This window comes from Pinus tabuliformis, chromosome 6, assembly GCF_031772625.1.
Source record: "Pinus tabuliformis cultivar Carrire ecotype Pingquan chromosome 6, CPIR1, whole genome shotgun sequence".
Taxonomy (NCBI): Eukaryota; Viridiplantae; Streptophyta; class Pinopsida; order Pinales; family Pinaceae; genus Pinus; species Pinus tabuliformis.
Window position 1 is genome coordinate 415,484,126 of NC_142292.1, and position 17,925 is coordinate 415,502,050.

Sequence of the window (17,925 nt, forward strand, 5' to 3'; positions counted from 1 at the left end):
CGACAACGACAGATTTTTTTTTTTATATTAGAATATTAAGACAAGACCATTAATATTTAATAATAACGGTTAGAGGACAATGGTATAAATTTAAACAAAAAGCATCTATTACCAAAAATAATAGAAAAATTAGAAAGAGTAGTGAAGTTTTCAAAAAAAGATTAGCGTTAAGAGGATTTAAAATAAAATTTAAATAATATATTCTTTTGGATCATTGAACACTGAGCCGCGATTCCAGCGAGCCGGACAATTGTTTTCGGAGATGCTAATGCAAGGATTTCACATCTGTATACAGAAACGATTCCAAAATGATAAATACTTTAGTACAAGTGCCGAACCGGATTTTGGCCAGTCACCATATTTTCTGAACACAGGAATATCTTCTCGCCTTCTCTTCTGATTTTCCGGTGAGCGCATCAAAGCTTCGGAATTTTACGGCGGCGGAATTGTGCATGTTTTCACGATTCCCGTGAAAAATCTGCAATTTTATCTGGTGGCGAAATTGTGTATAGTTTTTCACGTTCCCCGGCAATTCCCGTGAAAACTCTGCAATTTTATAGGGCGGCGAAGTTGCAATGTTCGTAGACGAGAAGGAATCCAATTTTTCTAAAATTAGAAAAGAACTAGTGTCGGCGTGAAGCCCTGATCCCTATATTCTCTTGCCGTGAAAGTCCGACGGCGAACATCCCAAAGATTCGGCAGATTGACCGGCGTTTGTTATTTTTTTAGTAATTTGTTTCTGTCTGTGTCTTCACAGTAAAAGCGTGGAAAGCTTGGCACGTGGTGAGTATTGGAGTGGGCTATTATGCAATGCACGGCTTTGACAGCCCTGCTCTTCTCATGATTCAATGCTTTTACCCTTTCAATCTCTATTTTTTCGCTCGATCATCCAATCTCTGTTAACCGAATGAATCACACTGTTACCGTGTTGAGGAGGAGAGAAACGAGTGAGCACAGGCAGTTGGAGTACAGAGATTTACAGTGAGCACAGGCAGTTGGAGTACAGGGATTTACAGGTTCTACTGAAGCAGAACAGCTCAGAACCTCAATGATGGGAACGGAGGAGGAAGAAGAACAAGAAATGCAGCCTGTGGAGGATCCTATTGTGATCAAGAAGAGGAAGAGGGAGTCGAGCACAGAAACAGAAGAAGATTCCAATGGGGTGGACCTCCAGGAGGAGCCGCCTGTGGAGGATCCTCTTATGATCAAGAAGAAGAAGAGGGAGTTGAGCACAGAAGCAGAAGCAGCAGCAGCAGCCGAAGAAGTTGTTCCAGAAGCTTGCAATGGGGAGGACGCTTGCAATGGGGAGGACCTCCAGGAGGAAGAAAATCAGCTTCTGCCAACAAATCCGTATGCGATTGCCAGAAGGTAAATATCTCTTCTCTCTCATGTGTTTTAACTTTTATGTTCTTATTGAGTTTTTAATTTAATCTTCTCCGAATTTTGTATATATGAAGAATATTTTGATTTTTATGCAGCAGTCCCACTGGCATAATTGTTCATTTTGTTGTAGCGTTTCCATGTGATCCTTCTCATAAATAACTGCAACTTTCTACTAATTCTGTGTTGAAGAATATTTTGATTTCTATGGGGTAAACCACAGTAGTTTCTCCTACTAACGTTGGTTGCAATTGGTTGCGGGATAAGTGTGCTTGCTTGGCCTTCCCCTCCTCTCCATGGGACGTGTTGTTTGTGTGCATGGTCGTAAAACATTATTCTGATATGCCTCGTTTATGGTGTTTGGAATTCCTCCTCCTACTATAAAATCTCCTCCTTTAAGAAATCTGTTATTGAATGCTAAATATGCTGTCGATGTTGCTTGGATTTCTCTTAGGGGTTTGCCTTGTTGTTTTGCTGAGTGAAGGTATCAACTGGAAGTTCTGCGGCTGGCCACGGAGAATAATACAATTGCGTATCTGGAAACAGGCTGCGGGAAGACATTGATCGCAGTCCTGCTAATAAAGGAAATTGGGTGTGAGTTGATTGAGCGAAAAGAAAAAGGAATTATAATTTTCCTAGCACCCACCGTTAGCTTGGTCGAGCAGGTAATGCATATTCCACCTTTAACATTAGAAATATATTTTTGGGAAGAAAAGGAGAAGAGGAGAAAGTCAGCCTAATGGGACTTTTCTATGCAATATGCAGCAATTCGAGGTGATTAAATTAAACAGCCACTTCAAAGTAGCGGAATACTTTGGTGCCAAGGGTGTTGACAATTGGACTATTGACAAGTGGACTGTTGAAATAAATTCACATGAGGTATTTTGATGAAATGCTACACTCATTTTCTAGAATGTTTGCTTTACTTACTAAAGTCTGTTAGATAGCTGAATAGATGGTCTGTGTTTTTGTGAGTCATTTTTTAATGTAATTTATCTCCAGGTCAACTGCGGTTGTTTCAACTTTTAGGGGAATGGATCCTCATATGCTTTCATAATTCTGTTTAGTAGGTGGTGTATATTTTTGGTAAAGACTAAGACCTTTTGTTTTGCCACTCTAATCTCTATCAGGGCCAGATGTGGGCTTCTTAGTCAGAACTTTGTCCACTTCCTGAATTTACTGTGGTCTCTTTGTTGATTCATCAGATCTCATCTTCGGCATTGGACACCGGAATTATGACGGAAGTCCTTGACACATACATCAATAGCGTTTTCTTCTTTTGTACTCTTCTATAGTGAATTGATACTGTGGCATCTGTCTGCCCTTCTCAGGACGTCTCAACTCTTATCATTGTTTGCATCTTAAAAGCTTCTTGTATAATTTGTATAAATTCCTTTTACAGCATGCCTTTTTTACTTATATAAATTTGTTACATAGCTACCTAGACGGGTCTCTGTTCGGAAAATCATTCCTAATATATTTTGCCTCTATTAGGCTTGTTTCATTTTTTAGGGGAGTGGAGCCTAATCTGTTTTATTAATCCTGTTTATTAGTTGGCGCATAGTTTTGGAAAAGACTGAGACCTTTGACATTCTATCAGGAGCAGATGTAGGCTTCTTGAATTATTCATGGACACTTTATTGATTCATTGGATCTCATGTTCAGCATTAAACGGCCGTGTTATGACTGAAGTCATTGACTGATTATAACAGTTGTTTGTTTTCTTCATAATCTTAAAGAGTATATTCAGACTGTGGCATATGTCTATCATTTTTCAGGGTGCGTTAATTTCTGTCATTGTTTGCATCTTGAAAGACTTTAGTACAACTCTACGTTCCTTATCTGTTTCCTTAACCTTTTTTACTAGGTTGTGCATAGTTTTGGAAAACATTAGGACCTTTTGTTTTGCTACTCAATCAATGCCAGCTGTAGGTTCCTATGTCAGACTTTTGTCAAATCTTGAAATTATTTATGGTCACTTTGCTGATTCATTGAATCTCATGTTCAAGATTCAACATTGGTATTATGATTGACTGATACTTAACTATTTTTGGTATTTTGAGCCCTTTAATTGCATAAATAAGAAAGAAAAATGCACATAAATCAGAAACTGAATCACACAAGAAAACATAGGGACTTTACATGGTAAAACCCTGACAGTGTGTCAAGGAAACCTCCACGGGGAAAGGGATTTTAATTCTTATTACACCAAAGTCAAGAATGACTCTAACATTACATCAAGCCTCTCACACAACATCATTTTTAATACAAAGACTCCAATACACAACTCTCTATGGTTATGCAACTCTCTGAATGGTAAAACCAAATTTACTAAGATAATTACATTGTTAAAAATCATTTAATTGTTGTCATTCTTAACAATCTCCACCTAGACAACAATTTCCTAATCCCTTGCCCATGCCCATTCATCATCTTTTCTGCAAGCCAAGAAAAGCCAAACACCATCACAACTTCTCTACCAATATTGGCTTTGTGAACATGTCTGCACAATTCTCATGTGTGTGGAGTCTAGACCTTCTTGAGAATTACTTTGCTGCAAGCAATCACATGTCTTACAAAATGGTATCTTACATCAATGTGCTTAGTCTTGCTGTGATAAGCTGGATTTGTAGCCAAATGAATAGCACTCTAACTGTGATAGAATACATTCACTTTCTCTGCATCCTTTCAAGCTCATCAAGTAGACCTTTCAACCAGATTGCCTCTTTACAGACATCTGAAGTAGCTATATACTTAGATTCAGTAGTGGATAAAGCAACTGTTTCCTTAAGCTTTGACATCCAATTGATTGCTCCTCCTGCAAGAGTAAAGACATATCCTATAGTAGATCTCCTCTTGTCCAAGTCACCTGCATAATCAACATTCACATATCCGCAGACTGAATCTCCACTACCATTAAACGTGATACAATGGTCACTTGCGCCTCTCAAATACGAAGCACACATTTCACTGCTCGCCAATGTTCTTCTCCTGGATTTGCCATGAACCTGCTGACAACTCGAACTGTATGTGAAATATCAGGTCTTGTAGATACCATTGCATATATTAAATTACCTACTGCATTTGCATATGGTACACGAGACATATACTTCTTTTCTTCACCAGTTCTAGGACTCAAACCCGAAGAAAGCTTAAAATGGGAAGCTAAAGGAACAATAACAAGTTTCACATTGTCCATACCGAACTTTGCAAGTATTTTCTCCACATACTTTTGTTGTGATAACCAAATCTTTCCATTTTTCTTGTCTCTGTGTATCTCCATGCCCAAGATATGTTTTGCAGCTCCAAGATCTGTCATATCAAATGTCCTGGTGTTAATTTTAGGTATGTTCTATGCTGAGAGCAATTTACTTCAATTTTTCAATTTAGTTCAATATCACTTCCAGTTTAGCAATCACATCAGCATGATAGTAAAGTGCAGATAGAACATAAACATAAACATCAGAAAACAAGCCAAGACAAGAGGACACAAGATGTGGCGCCACCCAGGGACAAACCCCAATGTGGGGAACCCTTGATCAATTCTTCTTATATTCTTCAATAGTTCAACAGAGAGAGAGAGATATTACATATACATTTGAAGTCAACACTTTGACTTGCCAAGATAGGAGATTAGACATCAGAGATCTTCACCATGAAGATAACACAAAGTAGCAGATGATAGGCCTAGAGTAGCTCAACCAAATACCCAGAATACTGAAGCTTTCCTCCTATAAAGCTTTTCCTCCTTTGCTGCTTCGCTGAGCACCTTTCATATGCACTAAGGATTAATGCATTTCATAGCAGAGCTGGACACTAGATAGAGCACAAATGCTATGAGCTACAACACTCTAAACAAAGCCCATAGTCCACCTATTGACTGCAGCCTGCCTGTACACATTTGCTTCAATGATACATGGCCTTATAGGGTCTGAACGCTGCACTTGAAGAGGCCTACAACTGCTGGCTATGGCCTGCGGCCTAGCCCAGCAGTGGACTGCAACCTTGTCTCTTGATACTGTGACCCAATTATGCAGCAACCCCATAGCTCCTCCTCATTGGATGCTTTGCCCATGATATCATACCCAAACAATACGGAAAAGGTCATGCTGTCACCTACAACTATGACAACAGCTTGAGACCTTGTTTGCAGTGGCTAGAACCTCCTTCTTGGTCTGTGGTCAGGGCAGATAGAAGCTTCATCAAACTGCGGATAGCTGTGAGATTATTTCTTCCTCTTGACAGCGGTTAGAGCTCTTTTAGAGCTTCATTAGATAGCGTATAGAGGCTTCCTAAGGCAGCGTATTAAGCCTCTCCTTGTAGCGATGTATAGCCTCATTTAGGATAGCGTATCACTGTGATTAGGGCAGCGTATGAGATTCTCCCATGACTACAATTTAGGACAACTTCTTCAGCTGTGAAGAGACCTCATTCACTGTGGCTAGATCTCCTTCTTTGGACAACATGTAGGGGCTTCTTTAAGCTGCATATAGGTCTCATCTTTTCTGCATATATATCTCCTCATAAGGCTGCAGCTAGGGCACATTATGACAATAGATTTAGGGCTCTCCTTAAGTGCATATTAGAGCATACATTGACTGTGTATTGGAGCCCTTTCTTGACAACGTTTAGGTCTTGTATTCCATAGCTAATTAGGCCTCCTCCTTGACTATGTTAAGGGCATGCTAAGGCCTCCATTATGCAGTCATTCAACTGCGTCTATAGGGCTGCGTATGACCTTCTATTCTCAGTGGCTAGGGCATAACATGACCATCCTTTCTCTTCTCCTAGGACAGCGTTGGAATAGCTACGCTATAGAAGCCTCCTCCATGTCTATATTAAGGTCTTGCTTCCGTGACTGCATTGAGGGCTCTCTCTTATGACGTCGTTAAGATCTAGGGCATCTCCTGTAAGGCAACGTATCCTCTATAGATCTCTCCTACCACAAAAACCCAAAGACAAGTGGAGAGAGATGACAAGAGATGGGTGACCAAATGACTTGAAGGCCACCTCTATTTATAATAGTTAATGTTAGGTATGTTCTATGCTTAGAGCAATTTATTTCAATTTTCATAGTTAGCTCAATATCTTTTCCAGATTAGCAATCACATCAACATTAAAGTAAATTGTAGATAGAACATAGACATAGATTGCAGAAGACAAGCCAAGACAAGAGGACACAAGATGTGGTGCTAGCCAGGGACAAACCCCAATGTGGGGAAACCCTTGATCAATTCTTCTTATATGTTCTTCAATAGTTCAACAGAGAGAGATAATACATTTACAACAGAAGTCAACACTTTGACTTATCTAAATAAGAGCATAGATCATCTCTAAGAAGATGATACATGAGATGGCTGAACTCAGTTGAAGACATGCTGCTTCAGCTGATTCTCCAAGTTGACTCCTTCACCTATCATTATGCTGCATATCGTCATCATGCTGCACCTCACCGTGCTACACCATGTTGCACCCATCATCACTATGCTGGACCTCATGACCATGCTGCACACATCATACTATTGCACCTTATGCTGCCACTGCTGTCCCATGTGCCATTGTTGCACGATTCTATCACAGCTATTCCATGTGCCATTGCTGTTGTCCCACTGTTAGTGACATTGCCATTCCATGTTTGGCATACTGCTGTCCCATTTGCTATGCTCCAACAGACATCATAGCCTTGCTGTCCCATTAGCTTATTGCACCAAGCACCATTGCCTAACTGTCCCATTTACCATGTTGTACTAAGCACACTTACCTAGATGTCCTATTTGGCATGTTGTACCTAATGAGTTTGTAGCACCATGCTTGCTGCTATCCCATTGCATCATGCCATCATACTATTAACACTGTCGTCCCATTGTTAATGACATTGCCGCTCCTATGTGGCAGTATCCAACACCTAAGAAACCCCTCCACATGGCTGCTAACAGATTCTCCAAGTGTCTAATACATTAATGAATAATCATTGTAGATGCTGCCACTGGTTAGGTCATCTAACCATCAAGTATTCTCCTCCACTTTGGCTACTACAGGTTGCAAATGAATCCCATTCAAACTGATCCAAAATCATGGACCCAACACAAGTCATTAATGGAGAACATACATTCCTTTGTACTGTTGTTCACGGGCAGAGTTCTGGTCAATGGTTAGGCCAACCTACAATCCTATATCCAACCTTTAATTCTGCCCAGATCTATTGTTAAGGAGTGCGGTTTCCCTTTGTTAGGAGGTTGACCCTTCTTGTTGTGATTCTGGGCAGTCTAGCCCTCTTTAACAACCTCGACCTGCCCTATATTGCCTGTGGCCTGCTACAACAAGACATCACAATTTTGCGGCTGCCTGTTTGGGGTCTGCCTCCCCTCCACTTGGCCCTCAAACAACCCAGAATTCCCCTTCACTGCTTCAGCCTCCAAGAGCAGTCCTTCGGCCCTCCTTCCTGCACTTCGGACCCCTGAAAAACCCTCTAAACAGTCCCTGAATTCTCACGCTGTCCATGACTCCTTTAGGACAACACCTAGGTCATGCGTAGGACTCCTTCCTTACTGCGTCTAGGTTACCCTTGGGACAGCGTGGAGGATTAGGGCATCTCTTCATGACTGTGGCTAGGTTATGCATAGAAGCTAGGGCTAGGACTGCGGCTAGGGCAGATTGTTAAGCCTCCTTTCCTCCTGTGTCTTAGGGCTACTTCCTCCTAGATTTCTCTCACACTAAAACCCAAGACAAGTGGAGAGAAATCAAGAGAGAAGTGTGTGTGAAATGACTCTCAAGTCATTCCTTTTATGCTAAAACGTTGAGCACATGTGGGGTTTATTTGGTCGCTGGCCGACCTTAACGAATTGTCTTATAACACAAATAAACTCATAACTCTAGGAATACTTATCGGAATTGGATGATCTTTAGATCAATCCTACACCTCTCGATGAGAGGGATCCAAGAAAAATATTAGCTGCCATAAATAAGATGTACCACATGGAGTTTGGCCCTAGTTGCCAATTTTAACACTCCCTCTCAACTAGGGAGAATTCCATCCGTTGATCCATTTGCCAGACTGTACTATCTCTGCCATCAGTGCTCTGCATTGCTCTGTTGAACCATGAAGAAGATGAATTGATCGAGAATGTCTCATACCATTCTCTACTGACTCGACGTCAGTTCCATATGAAGAGAGCGTGTCATACCACACTTATTGATCTCAGATCCGTTCCAAGAGAGCGAGACATATCACTCTTACTGACCCGAAGTCAATTTCATTGATCCTAGATCAATATCACAAGAGAGTGTCTCAAACCACTCATATTGATCCCAGATCAGTTTCATTGATCCCAGATCAATGGAGGTCATCCTAGCATAAGGAGTATGTTAGATACAATGATGCGTCCATTAATAGTACTACTATGGTCCCTAACCCCATTTCCCTACCCATTGGCCAGATATGAGGTACTTCCCATGAGTCCTAGACTGCATGGGTAGGATGCCTTGATAGGAGAACCACTCATCCTGTCCCTAAGTCACCACGAGGTATCACAGGGGAAGGTTGAGCCATTCACCCTGTACAGAACGCACCATTAGGGGAGGGTGAGTTGCCCTATGGTCGCTTGTTGCTCCAAGAAGTACCCCAAGCCCCCCGAAGCTCCCAGAGCTCAATGCATGCATCATGCAGGACCCTCATAAGAGGGTCTCTCATTGATTCCAAGTCGTTTGGGAAAGTCACAAACTTGACCTTTCCTCGGGGCTTCGACAGAATGTCTGTGACCTGTACATCAGTTTCAATGCAATGGGGCCTCTTCGCTCATCGATGTACCATATCCTAGATAAGGTAGTATTTGATGTCTATATGCTGGAGTAATCATAGAATACGAGATTCCTCAATAATCAAATCCTCCTCTGGTTGACAAAGAAGATCATGGTGGTATCCATCATGTGTCAAACAACTCACTGAAGAGCTTTCGCAACCAGGCATCACACGAGGTCATACTCGTAGCTATGTATTTGGTCTCAGTGGTGCTCAAAGCAACCGTCTTCTGCTTCTTGCTCATCCAGGATGTCGAGCAGAACCTAAAGAGAACCAACACTCAAAAGTGCTCTTGCGATCCTCCACACTGCCTGCCCAGTCAGTAATTGAATAATCATGCAGCTTCTCATTTCCGGTAGTGTATCTCAATCCATGAGAGACCCGAAGATATCTCAAAAGATTCTTGGCACCAATGTAGTGAGGCTCAACCAAATATGAGCCCAACGTGCTAACTGCAAAACATGTATCCAGACGGAAGTTCACCAAGAACATCAATGCAAATGAGTTTATGAAACTCAGAGGCATTTCCCAAATCTGGTCCGGCATCACTACCACATAACTTTTTAAAGTTAAGATCCTCGAGGTGGTCGCAGGCTTGCAGTTTACTATTCCACATCCGGAATCCAACTCCCTCTTACTTTTGTAAATCAAAGGGTCTGCACTTATCATAAATAGGTCGTCCTCAGAAGGGTATGAGAGTTCTATTATCCACAACCTTCAAGCAATGGTTTGGATAGGCTTCACTCCTAGTGAATCTCAGCTTCATTAGACAGCTATTAATCCTCTCATACTATGCCTGGGGTGTTTTGCTTCAAGCCATAGGGGCTTTCTTCCACCTGCATAAATGAGATCCCTGATCATGAATCTCAAACCCCTCGGGTTGTTCCAAACCTGTGGACCTGCTACTGAGGGGAATGGTCCCCTTGTAAGATTTTCCTTCGTTACATCTCAGACATGTACCTTCATGCTCTTCTTGAATTCAGGCATCCCTGTTACCATCTGACTCACATTGGGTAGGGCCCATAATAGACCTATGGTGCTATAGATAAGACGTGTCAACTGACATGGTCCCCAATGGACCATCCTGCAACTTCATACAAATTGCCAACCCTGAACCCATGAGTAAAAGCATCTTTGAAAATTCTATTTTCAAACACGTACCTTTCCATCGATGAATGCCGCCATGAAACCTTTGACTTCCATTGTCGTAATGGACACTAGGTTCTTCTTGCGATCAGGTACATAAAGAGATTCTCATAAATGAATCCGGTTACCCTCATTCATTTGAGGGGTAACATTCCCTACACTCTTTCTAGGATAGGTGGCATTGACTCCAAGTATAATCTCACGATCGTTTCCATCTCTACCAAATTAGAGAGAGCACCCTTCTATCTGATGAAGTGCCTTGAAGCACTACAATCAATAAGCCATATTCCCAAAGAGTCTAAAGGAGAGGGCCAATACAAGATAACACTTCTTTGTCTTATCAGAAACAACATTTGATTCTTCATACCTGGGGTTCCTTGCTTTCTTGAAGAGTCAACTATTTCCTTGATGACTTGCATTACTTGTCATTCCTCTGATCATTGAAGATGTCCCTGGAATGATTGTTATTATCATCAGGTGATGTGTCCCTACCTTAGACACTCCTTCGCATAATGGCCAAACTTATTACACCCAAGGCATATTTCTTTCCTTCCACCCTTAGATTCGGACTTCCCATTGAAGTGATCTTTAGGTAGGCCATCAGAAGCTTCCGCTGTGCCATTTTGATAATATTCTCTGCTTCGATTTTACCCTCGGTGAATTTGAAGAGGGATGAGGAATCCATTGTTCCATTTGTCCTTTCCCAACTGTCTTCGGTGATTGCTCTTTCACTCTTGCTTGGGCTTTGTCTTCACCTCAGATCTGATACCATGTTAATTTTAGGTATGTTCTATGCTTAGAGAAATTTATTTCAATTTTCACAGTTAGCTCAATATTTTTTCCAGATTAGCAATCACATTAGCATTAAAGTAAATTGCAGATAGAACATAAACATAGATCGTAGAAGACAAGCCAAGACAAGAGGACACAAGATGTGGTGCAAGCCAGGGATAATCCCCAATGTGGGGAAACCCTTGATCAATTCTTCTTATATGTTCTTCAATAGTTCAGCAGAGAGAGAGAGATAGTACATTTACAACATAAGTCAACACTTTGACTTATCTAAATAAGAGCATAGATCACTCATCTTGCCTACGTAGCAAACCACTAGGGGAAGTCTAAACCACTCACCCTATGGTTGCTCATTGCTCCAAGAAGTACCCCAAGTCCTCTCGGAGCTCCCAGAGCTCAATATCCATATCATACAGGACCCTCGAGAGAGGGTCTCTCCACGACTCCTAGTCGTTCTCGGAAAGTCAAGAATTTGACCTTTCCCAGGGGCTTGATCTGAATGCCAGCGACCTGCACATCAGTCTTAGAGTGATGGAGCTTTCTTGCTTCCCGTTGTACCATATCCCAAATAAAGTGGTACTTAATGTCTATATTCTAGGAGCGATCATAGAACACAAGATTCCTCAATAATCGAATCCCACTCTGGTTGTCACAAAAGATCACGGTGGTATCCAACACGTGTCTAACCAACTCACAGGAGAGCTTCCACAACCAGATAGCTTCACAGGAGGCCATACTCACCGCTATGTATCTGGCCTCAGCAATGCTCAAAGCAATTGACTTCTGCTTCCTGCTTATCTAGGATATTGAAGCCAGAACCCAAAGAGAACCAACACCCAGAAGTACTCTTGCGATCCTCCATATTGCCTGCCCAATCAGCATCAGAATAATCATGCAGCTCTATATTCCCGATGGTGTGTCTCAATCCATGAGTGATTTTGCCCTGAAGATATCTTAGAAAATTCTTGGCATCAATCCAATGAGGCTTAGCCATATGTTGGTTCAACATGCTAACTGCAAAACATCTATCCGTACGAGAGTTCACCAAGAACATCAATGCTACTATGAGTTGATGAAACTTAGAGGCATTTCCCAAATCAGGTCCGGCAACACTACCGCATAACTTCTTCAAGTTAAGCTCCATCGAGGTAGTCACATGCTTGTAGTCCGTCATTCCAAATTCAGAATCCAACTACCTCTTACTTTGCAAATGAGAGGGTCTGTACCTACTAGTATGAGAGGTCTATCATCCACAACCTTAAAGCAATGGTTTGGATTGGCTTCACTCCTAGTGAATCTCAACTCTATCAGATAGCTATTAATCCTCTCATACCAAGCTCGGGGTGCTTGCTTTAAATCATAGAGAGCTTTCTTCCACTTGCATACATGAGATTCTCGATCACGAATCTCAAACCCCTCAGGTTGTTCCACATTTGTGGTCTAGCAATTACATGAGGGGAATGGTCCCCTTGTAAGTTTTCCTTCGGTACATCTCAGACATGTACCTTCATGCTCTTCCTTGAATTCAGACATCTCTGTCACCATCTATCTCACATCGGGTAGGGAACCTCCGATCCCATAGAAGATGTGTCACATGACATGGTCCCCATTGGATTTCCTGTAGCTTCATACAAATTGCCAACCTTGAACCTAAGAGTAAAAACATCTTTAAAATTCCTTTCCCAAACACGTACTTTTCCATGGATGAATGCCACTTGTTGAAGTTTCTAAGTCTACTTAGTTAGAAACTGTTAATTTTAGGTATGTTCTATGCTTAGAGCAATTTATTTCAATTTTCACAGTTAGCTCAATATCTTTCTCAGATTAGCAATCACATCAGCATTAAAATAAATTGCAGATAGAATATAAACATAAATTGCAGAAGACAAGCCAAGACAAAAGGACACAAGATGTGGCGCTAGCCAGGGACAAATCCCAATGTGGGGAAACCCTTGATCAATTCTTCTTATATGTTCTTCAATAGTTCAACAGAGAGAGAGAGAGAGAGAGAGAGAGAGAGTACATTTACAATAGAAGTCAACACTTTGACTTATCTAGATAAGAGCATAGATCATCTCTAAGAAGATGATACATGCGATCAGTTGAAGACATGTTACTTTAACTAATTCTCCAAGGTGACTCCTTCACTTATCATCGTGCTGCATCTCGTCATCATGCTGCATCTCACCGTTCTGCACCATGTTGCACCCATCATCACAATGCTGCATCTTATCATGCTTCATCAATCATGATAGTACCCATCACTATACCATATCATGTACCATCATGTGCCATTGCTGCACCTCGTTTTGCCACCATGTGCTCGCTGCACTTTGCTTACCATACTGCTGTCCCAATTGCTATTGCAGCACTATGTCTTGCTGTTGTCCCAATTGCTATTGCAACACTATGTCTTGCTACTGTTCCAATTGCTATTGCAACACTATGTCTTGCTGTTGTCCCAATTGTTATTGCAGCACTACGTCTTGCTGCTGTCCCAATTACTATTGCAACACTATGTCTTGCTGCTATCCCAATTGCTATTGCAATACCATGTCTTGTTGCTGTTCCAATTGCTATTGCAACACTATGTCTTGCTGCTGTCTCAATTGTTATTGCAGCACCATGTCTTGCTGCTGTCCTTTGCAGCACCATGTCTGTTGCTGTCCCATTGAAGCATTGTTGTACCATGCTTGCTGTCCAAATTTGCAGCACCACACTTGCTGTCCCAAATTGCATTGTTGTACCATGTTGCTGTCCCAATTTTGCAGCACTATTCTCGTTGTCCCAATTTGCATTGTTGTACCATGCTTGCTGTCCCAATTTTGCAGCACCATGCTTGCTGTAGCTTTCGGTCTCCTCAACGTGCCCAAACAGTCACTTAATTTCCAGTGTTTAGTTCCTCATCTACTCGGCCTTGCAGCCTGCCCTCTCGGCCCTAAATCCTTGGCCCTCCATCCAACAATTCGGTCACTTGAAGTGGCCTGCGGCTAGGGCATCATGGACCTGCGGCTAGGGCAGGATAGACCAACGTTTAGGGCTTCTCCATAGGGCAGCATTAGGGCTTCTTCATAGGGTAGCGTTAGGGCTTCTCCATAGGGCAGCGTTAGCTCTTCTCCATAGGGCAGCGTTAGGGCTTCTTCCTCCTAGATTTCTCTCACACTAAAACCCAAGACAAGTGGAGAGAAATCAAGAGAGAAGTTGTGTGTAAAATGACTCTCAAGTCATTTCCTTTTATACTAAAACATTGAGCACATGAGGGGTTTATTTGGTTGTTGGCTGACCTTGACGAATTGTCTTATAACACAAATAAATTCATAATTCCATGAATACTTATCGGAATTGGATGATCTTTAGATCAATCCTACATCTCTTGATGAGAGGGATCCAAGAAAAATATCGACTACCATAAATAAGATGACCCTCATGGAGTTTGGCCCTAGTTGCCAATTTTAACACTTTCTCTCAACTAGGGAGAACTCCATCCGTTGATCCATATGTCCAACTGTACTATCTCTGCCATCAGTGCCTGACACTGCTTTGCTCTGCTTAGTTTTGTTCTGCTGAACCATGAAGAAGAAGAATTGGTCGAGAATGTCTCATACCATTCTCTACTGACCCGAAGTCAGTTTCATATGAAGAGTGTGTCATACCACTCTTACTTACTCGAAGTCAGTTTTATTGATCCTAGATCAATATCACAAGAGAGTGTCAAACCACTCATACTGATCTCAGATCAGTTTCATTGATCCCAGATCAATGGAGGTCATCCTAGCATAGGGAGTATGGTAGATACAACGATGTGTCCATCGATAGTACTACTATGGTCCCTAACCCCATTTCCCTGCTCATTGATCAGCTGAGAGGTACTTCCCATGAGTCCCAGACTGCATGGGTAGGATGCCTCGATAGGAGAGCTAATCATACTGTTCCACAGTCGCCACGGGGTGTCACAGGGGAAGGTTGAACCTGTCATCCTGTACATAGTGCACCACCAGGGTAGGGTGAGTCGCCTGTGGTCGTATGTTGCTCCAAGTACCCCAAGCCCCCCAGAGCTCCTAGAGCTCAATGCATGTAACATGCAGGACCCTTATAAGAAGGTCTCTCAACGACTCCAAGTCGTTCGGGAAAGTCACAGATTTGACCTTTCCCCTGGCCTTTGACAAAATCTCTGTGACTTGTACATCATTCTCAATGCGATGGAGCCTCCTCGCTCATTGACTTACCATATCCCAGATAAGGTAGTATCTGATGTCTATTTGCTGGAGCAATCATCGAATACGAGATTCCTCAATAATCGAATCCCCACTCTGGTTGTCACAAAGAATCACAGTGGTATTCCTCATGTGTACAAAGTTGAAACAAACAACTCACTTAAGAGATTTTGCAACCAGGCAGCTTCACACGAGATCATACTCGTAGGTATGTATTCGATCTCAGTGGTGCTTATAGCAACCAAATTTTGCTTCCTGCTCATCCATGATATCAAAGCAGAATCTAGAGAGAACCAGCATTGAGAAGTGCTCTAGTGATCCTCCACACTGCTTGCCCAGTCAGCATTCGAATAATCATGCATTTTCATCTTTCCGGTAGTGTATCTCAATCCATGAGAGATTCTGCCACGAAGATATCTCAGAAGATTCTTGGCACCAATCCAGTGAGGCTCAACCAAATATGAGCTCACCATGCTAACTGCAAAAAAATTATCGGGACGGAAATTCACCAAGAACATCAATGCAAATGAGTTTGTGAAACTTAGAGGCATTTCCCCAATTTGGTCCGACATCATCACCATATAACTTCTGAAAGTTAAGATCCTCGAGGTAGTCACGTGCTTGCAGTTTACCATTCCACATTCGGAATCCAACTCCCTCTCACTTCTGCAAGTGAGAGGGTCTGCACCTATCAGAGATAGGTCGTGCTCAGAAGGTGCCGGTATGAGAGGTCTATTATCCACAACCTTCAAACAATGGTTTGGATAGGTTTCACTCTTAGTGAATCTCAGCTTCATCTGACAACTATCAATCCTCTCATACTAATCCCGAGGTGTTTTGCTTCAAGCCATAGAGGGCTTTCTTCCACTTGCACGCATGAGATTCCTAATCATGAATCTCAAACCCCCCGTGTTGTTCGAAACCTATGGACCCGCTATGGTCCCCTTGTAGGATTTTCCTTCGGTACATCTCAGACATGTACCTTCATGCTCTTCTTGAATTCAGCCATCCTTGTTACCATCTGAATCACATCGGGTAGGCCCCCATAATAAACCTCCGGTGCTATTGATGAGATGTGTCAACTGACATGGTCCCCAATGGACCATCCTGCAACTTGGTACAAATTGCCAACCTGAACCCACGAGTAAAAGCATCTTTGAAAATTCTATTTTCAAACACGTACCTTTCCATCGATGAATGCCACCTTGAAACCTTTGACTTCCATTGCCGAAATGGACACCAGGTTCTTCTTGTGATCAGGTACCTAAAAGAGATTCTGTAAATGAATCGGGTTACCCTCATTCAATTGAGGAGTAACATTTCCTACACCCTTTCCAGGATAGGTGGCATTGGCTCCAAGTATAATCCCACGATTGTTTCCATCTCTACCAAATTAGAGAGAGCACCCTTCTATCCGTTGAAGTGCTTTGGAGCGCTACAATCAATAAGCCAGATTCCCAAAGAATCTGAAGGAGAGGGGGCCAATACAAGATAACGCTTCTTTATCTTGTCAGAAACAATATTTGATTCTTCATACATAGGGTTCCTTGCTTTCTTTGAAGGTTCGGCCGTTACCTGCATTACTTGTCATTCCTCTGATCATGTCTCTAGAATGATTGTTCTCATCATCAAGTGATGTGTCCTTGCCATTCCAACACTCCTTCGCATAATGGCCGAAACTGTTTGCAACCAAGGCATCTGCCTTTCCTTTCACCCTTAGATCCGAACTTCCCATTGAAGTGATATTTAGGTAGGCCATCAGAAGCTTCTGCTGCGCCATTTTGAAAATATTCTCTTGCTTCGATTTCACCCTCGGTGAATTTGAAGAGGGATGAGGAATCCACTGACCCTTTTATTCTTTCCCAGCTATCTTTGGTGATTTCTCTTTCACTCTTGCTTGGGCTTTGTCTTCACCTCAGTTCTGATACCATGTTAATTTTAGGTATGTTCTATGCTTAGAGCAATTTATTTCAATTTTCACAGTTAGCTCAATATCTTTCCAGATTAGCAATCACATCAACATTAAAGTAAACTGCAGATAGAACATAAACGTAAATCGCAGAAGATAAGCCAAGACAAGAGGACACAAGATGTGGCGCTAGCTAGGGACCAACCCTAATGTGGGGACACCCTTGATCATTTCTTCTTATATGTTCTTCAATAGTTCAGTAGAGAGAGAGATAGTACATTTACAACAGAAGTCAACACTTTGACTTATCTAGATAAGAGCTTTGATCATCTCTAAGAAGATGATACATGAGATCAGTTGAAGACATGCTGCTTCAACTGATTCTCCAATGTGATTCCTTCACCTATCATCGTGCTGCATCTCGTCCTCATGTTGCACCTCACCGTGTTGCACAATGCTGCACCCATCATCACAATGCTGCATCTTATCATGCTTCATCAATCATGACAGTACCCATCACTGTACCATATCATGTACCATCATGTGCCATTGCTGCACCTTGTTTTGCCACCATGTGTTTGCTGCACCTTGCTTACCATAATGCTGTCCCAATTGCTATTGCAGCACTATGTCTTGCTGTTGTCCCAATTTCTATTGCAGCACCATGTCTTGCTGCTGTCCCAATT

The 17,925-nt window shown here is 42.1% G+C and overlaps 1 protein-coding gene across 1 annotated transcript in view; it reads left to right on the plus strand.

The window, feature by feature from the left end:
- Positions 1-219: 219 nt before the first annotated feature.
- Positions 220-17,925, plus strand: part of LOC149259069 (endoribonuclease Dicer homolog 3a-like) — a 395,016-nt gene continuing 377,310 nt past the window's right edge. Inside the window, 3 exon segments of the mRNA XM_089417273.1 lie at positions 220-1,368; positions 1,865-2,045; positions 2,146-2,259. Of these exon segments, the coding sequence (XP_089273399.1) occupies positions 1,049-1,368; positions 1,865-2,045; positions 2,146-2,259 (615 nt within the window). The 5' untranslated portion in view covers positions 220-1,048.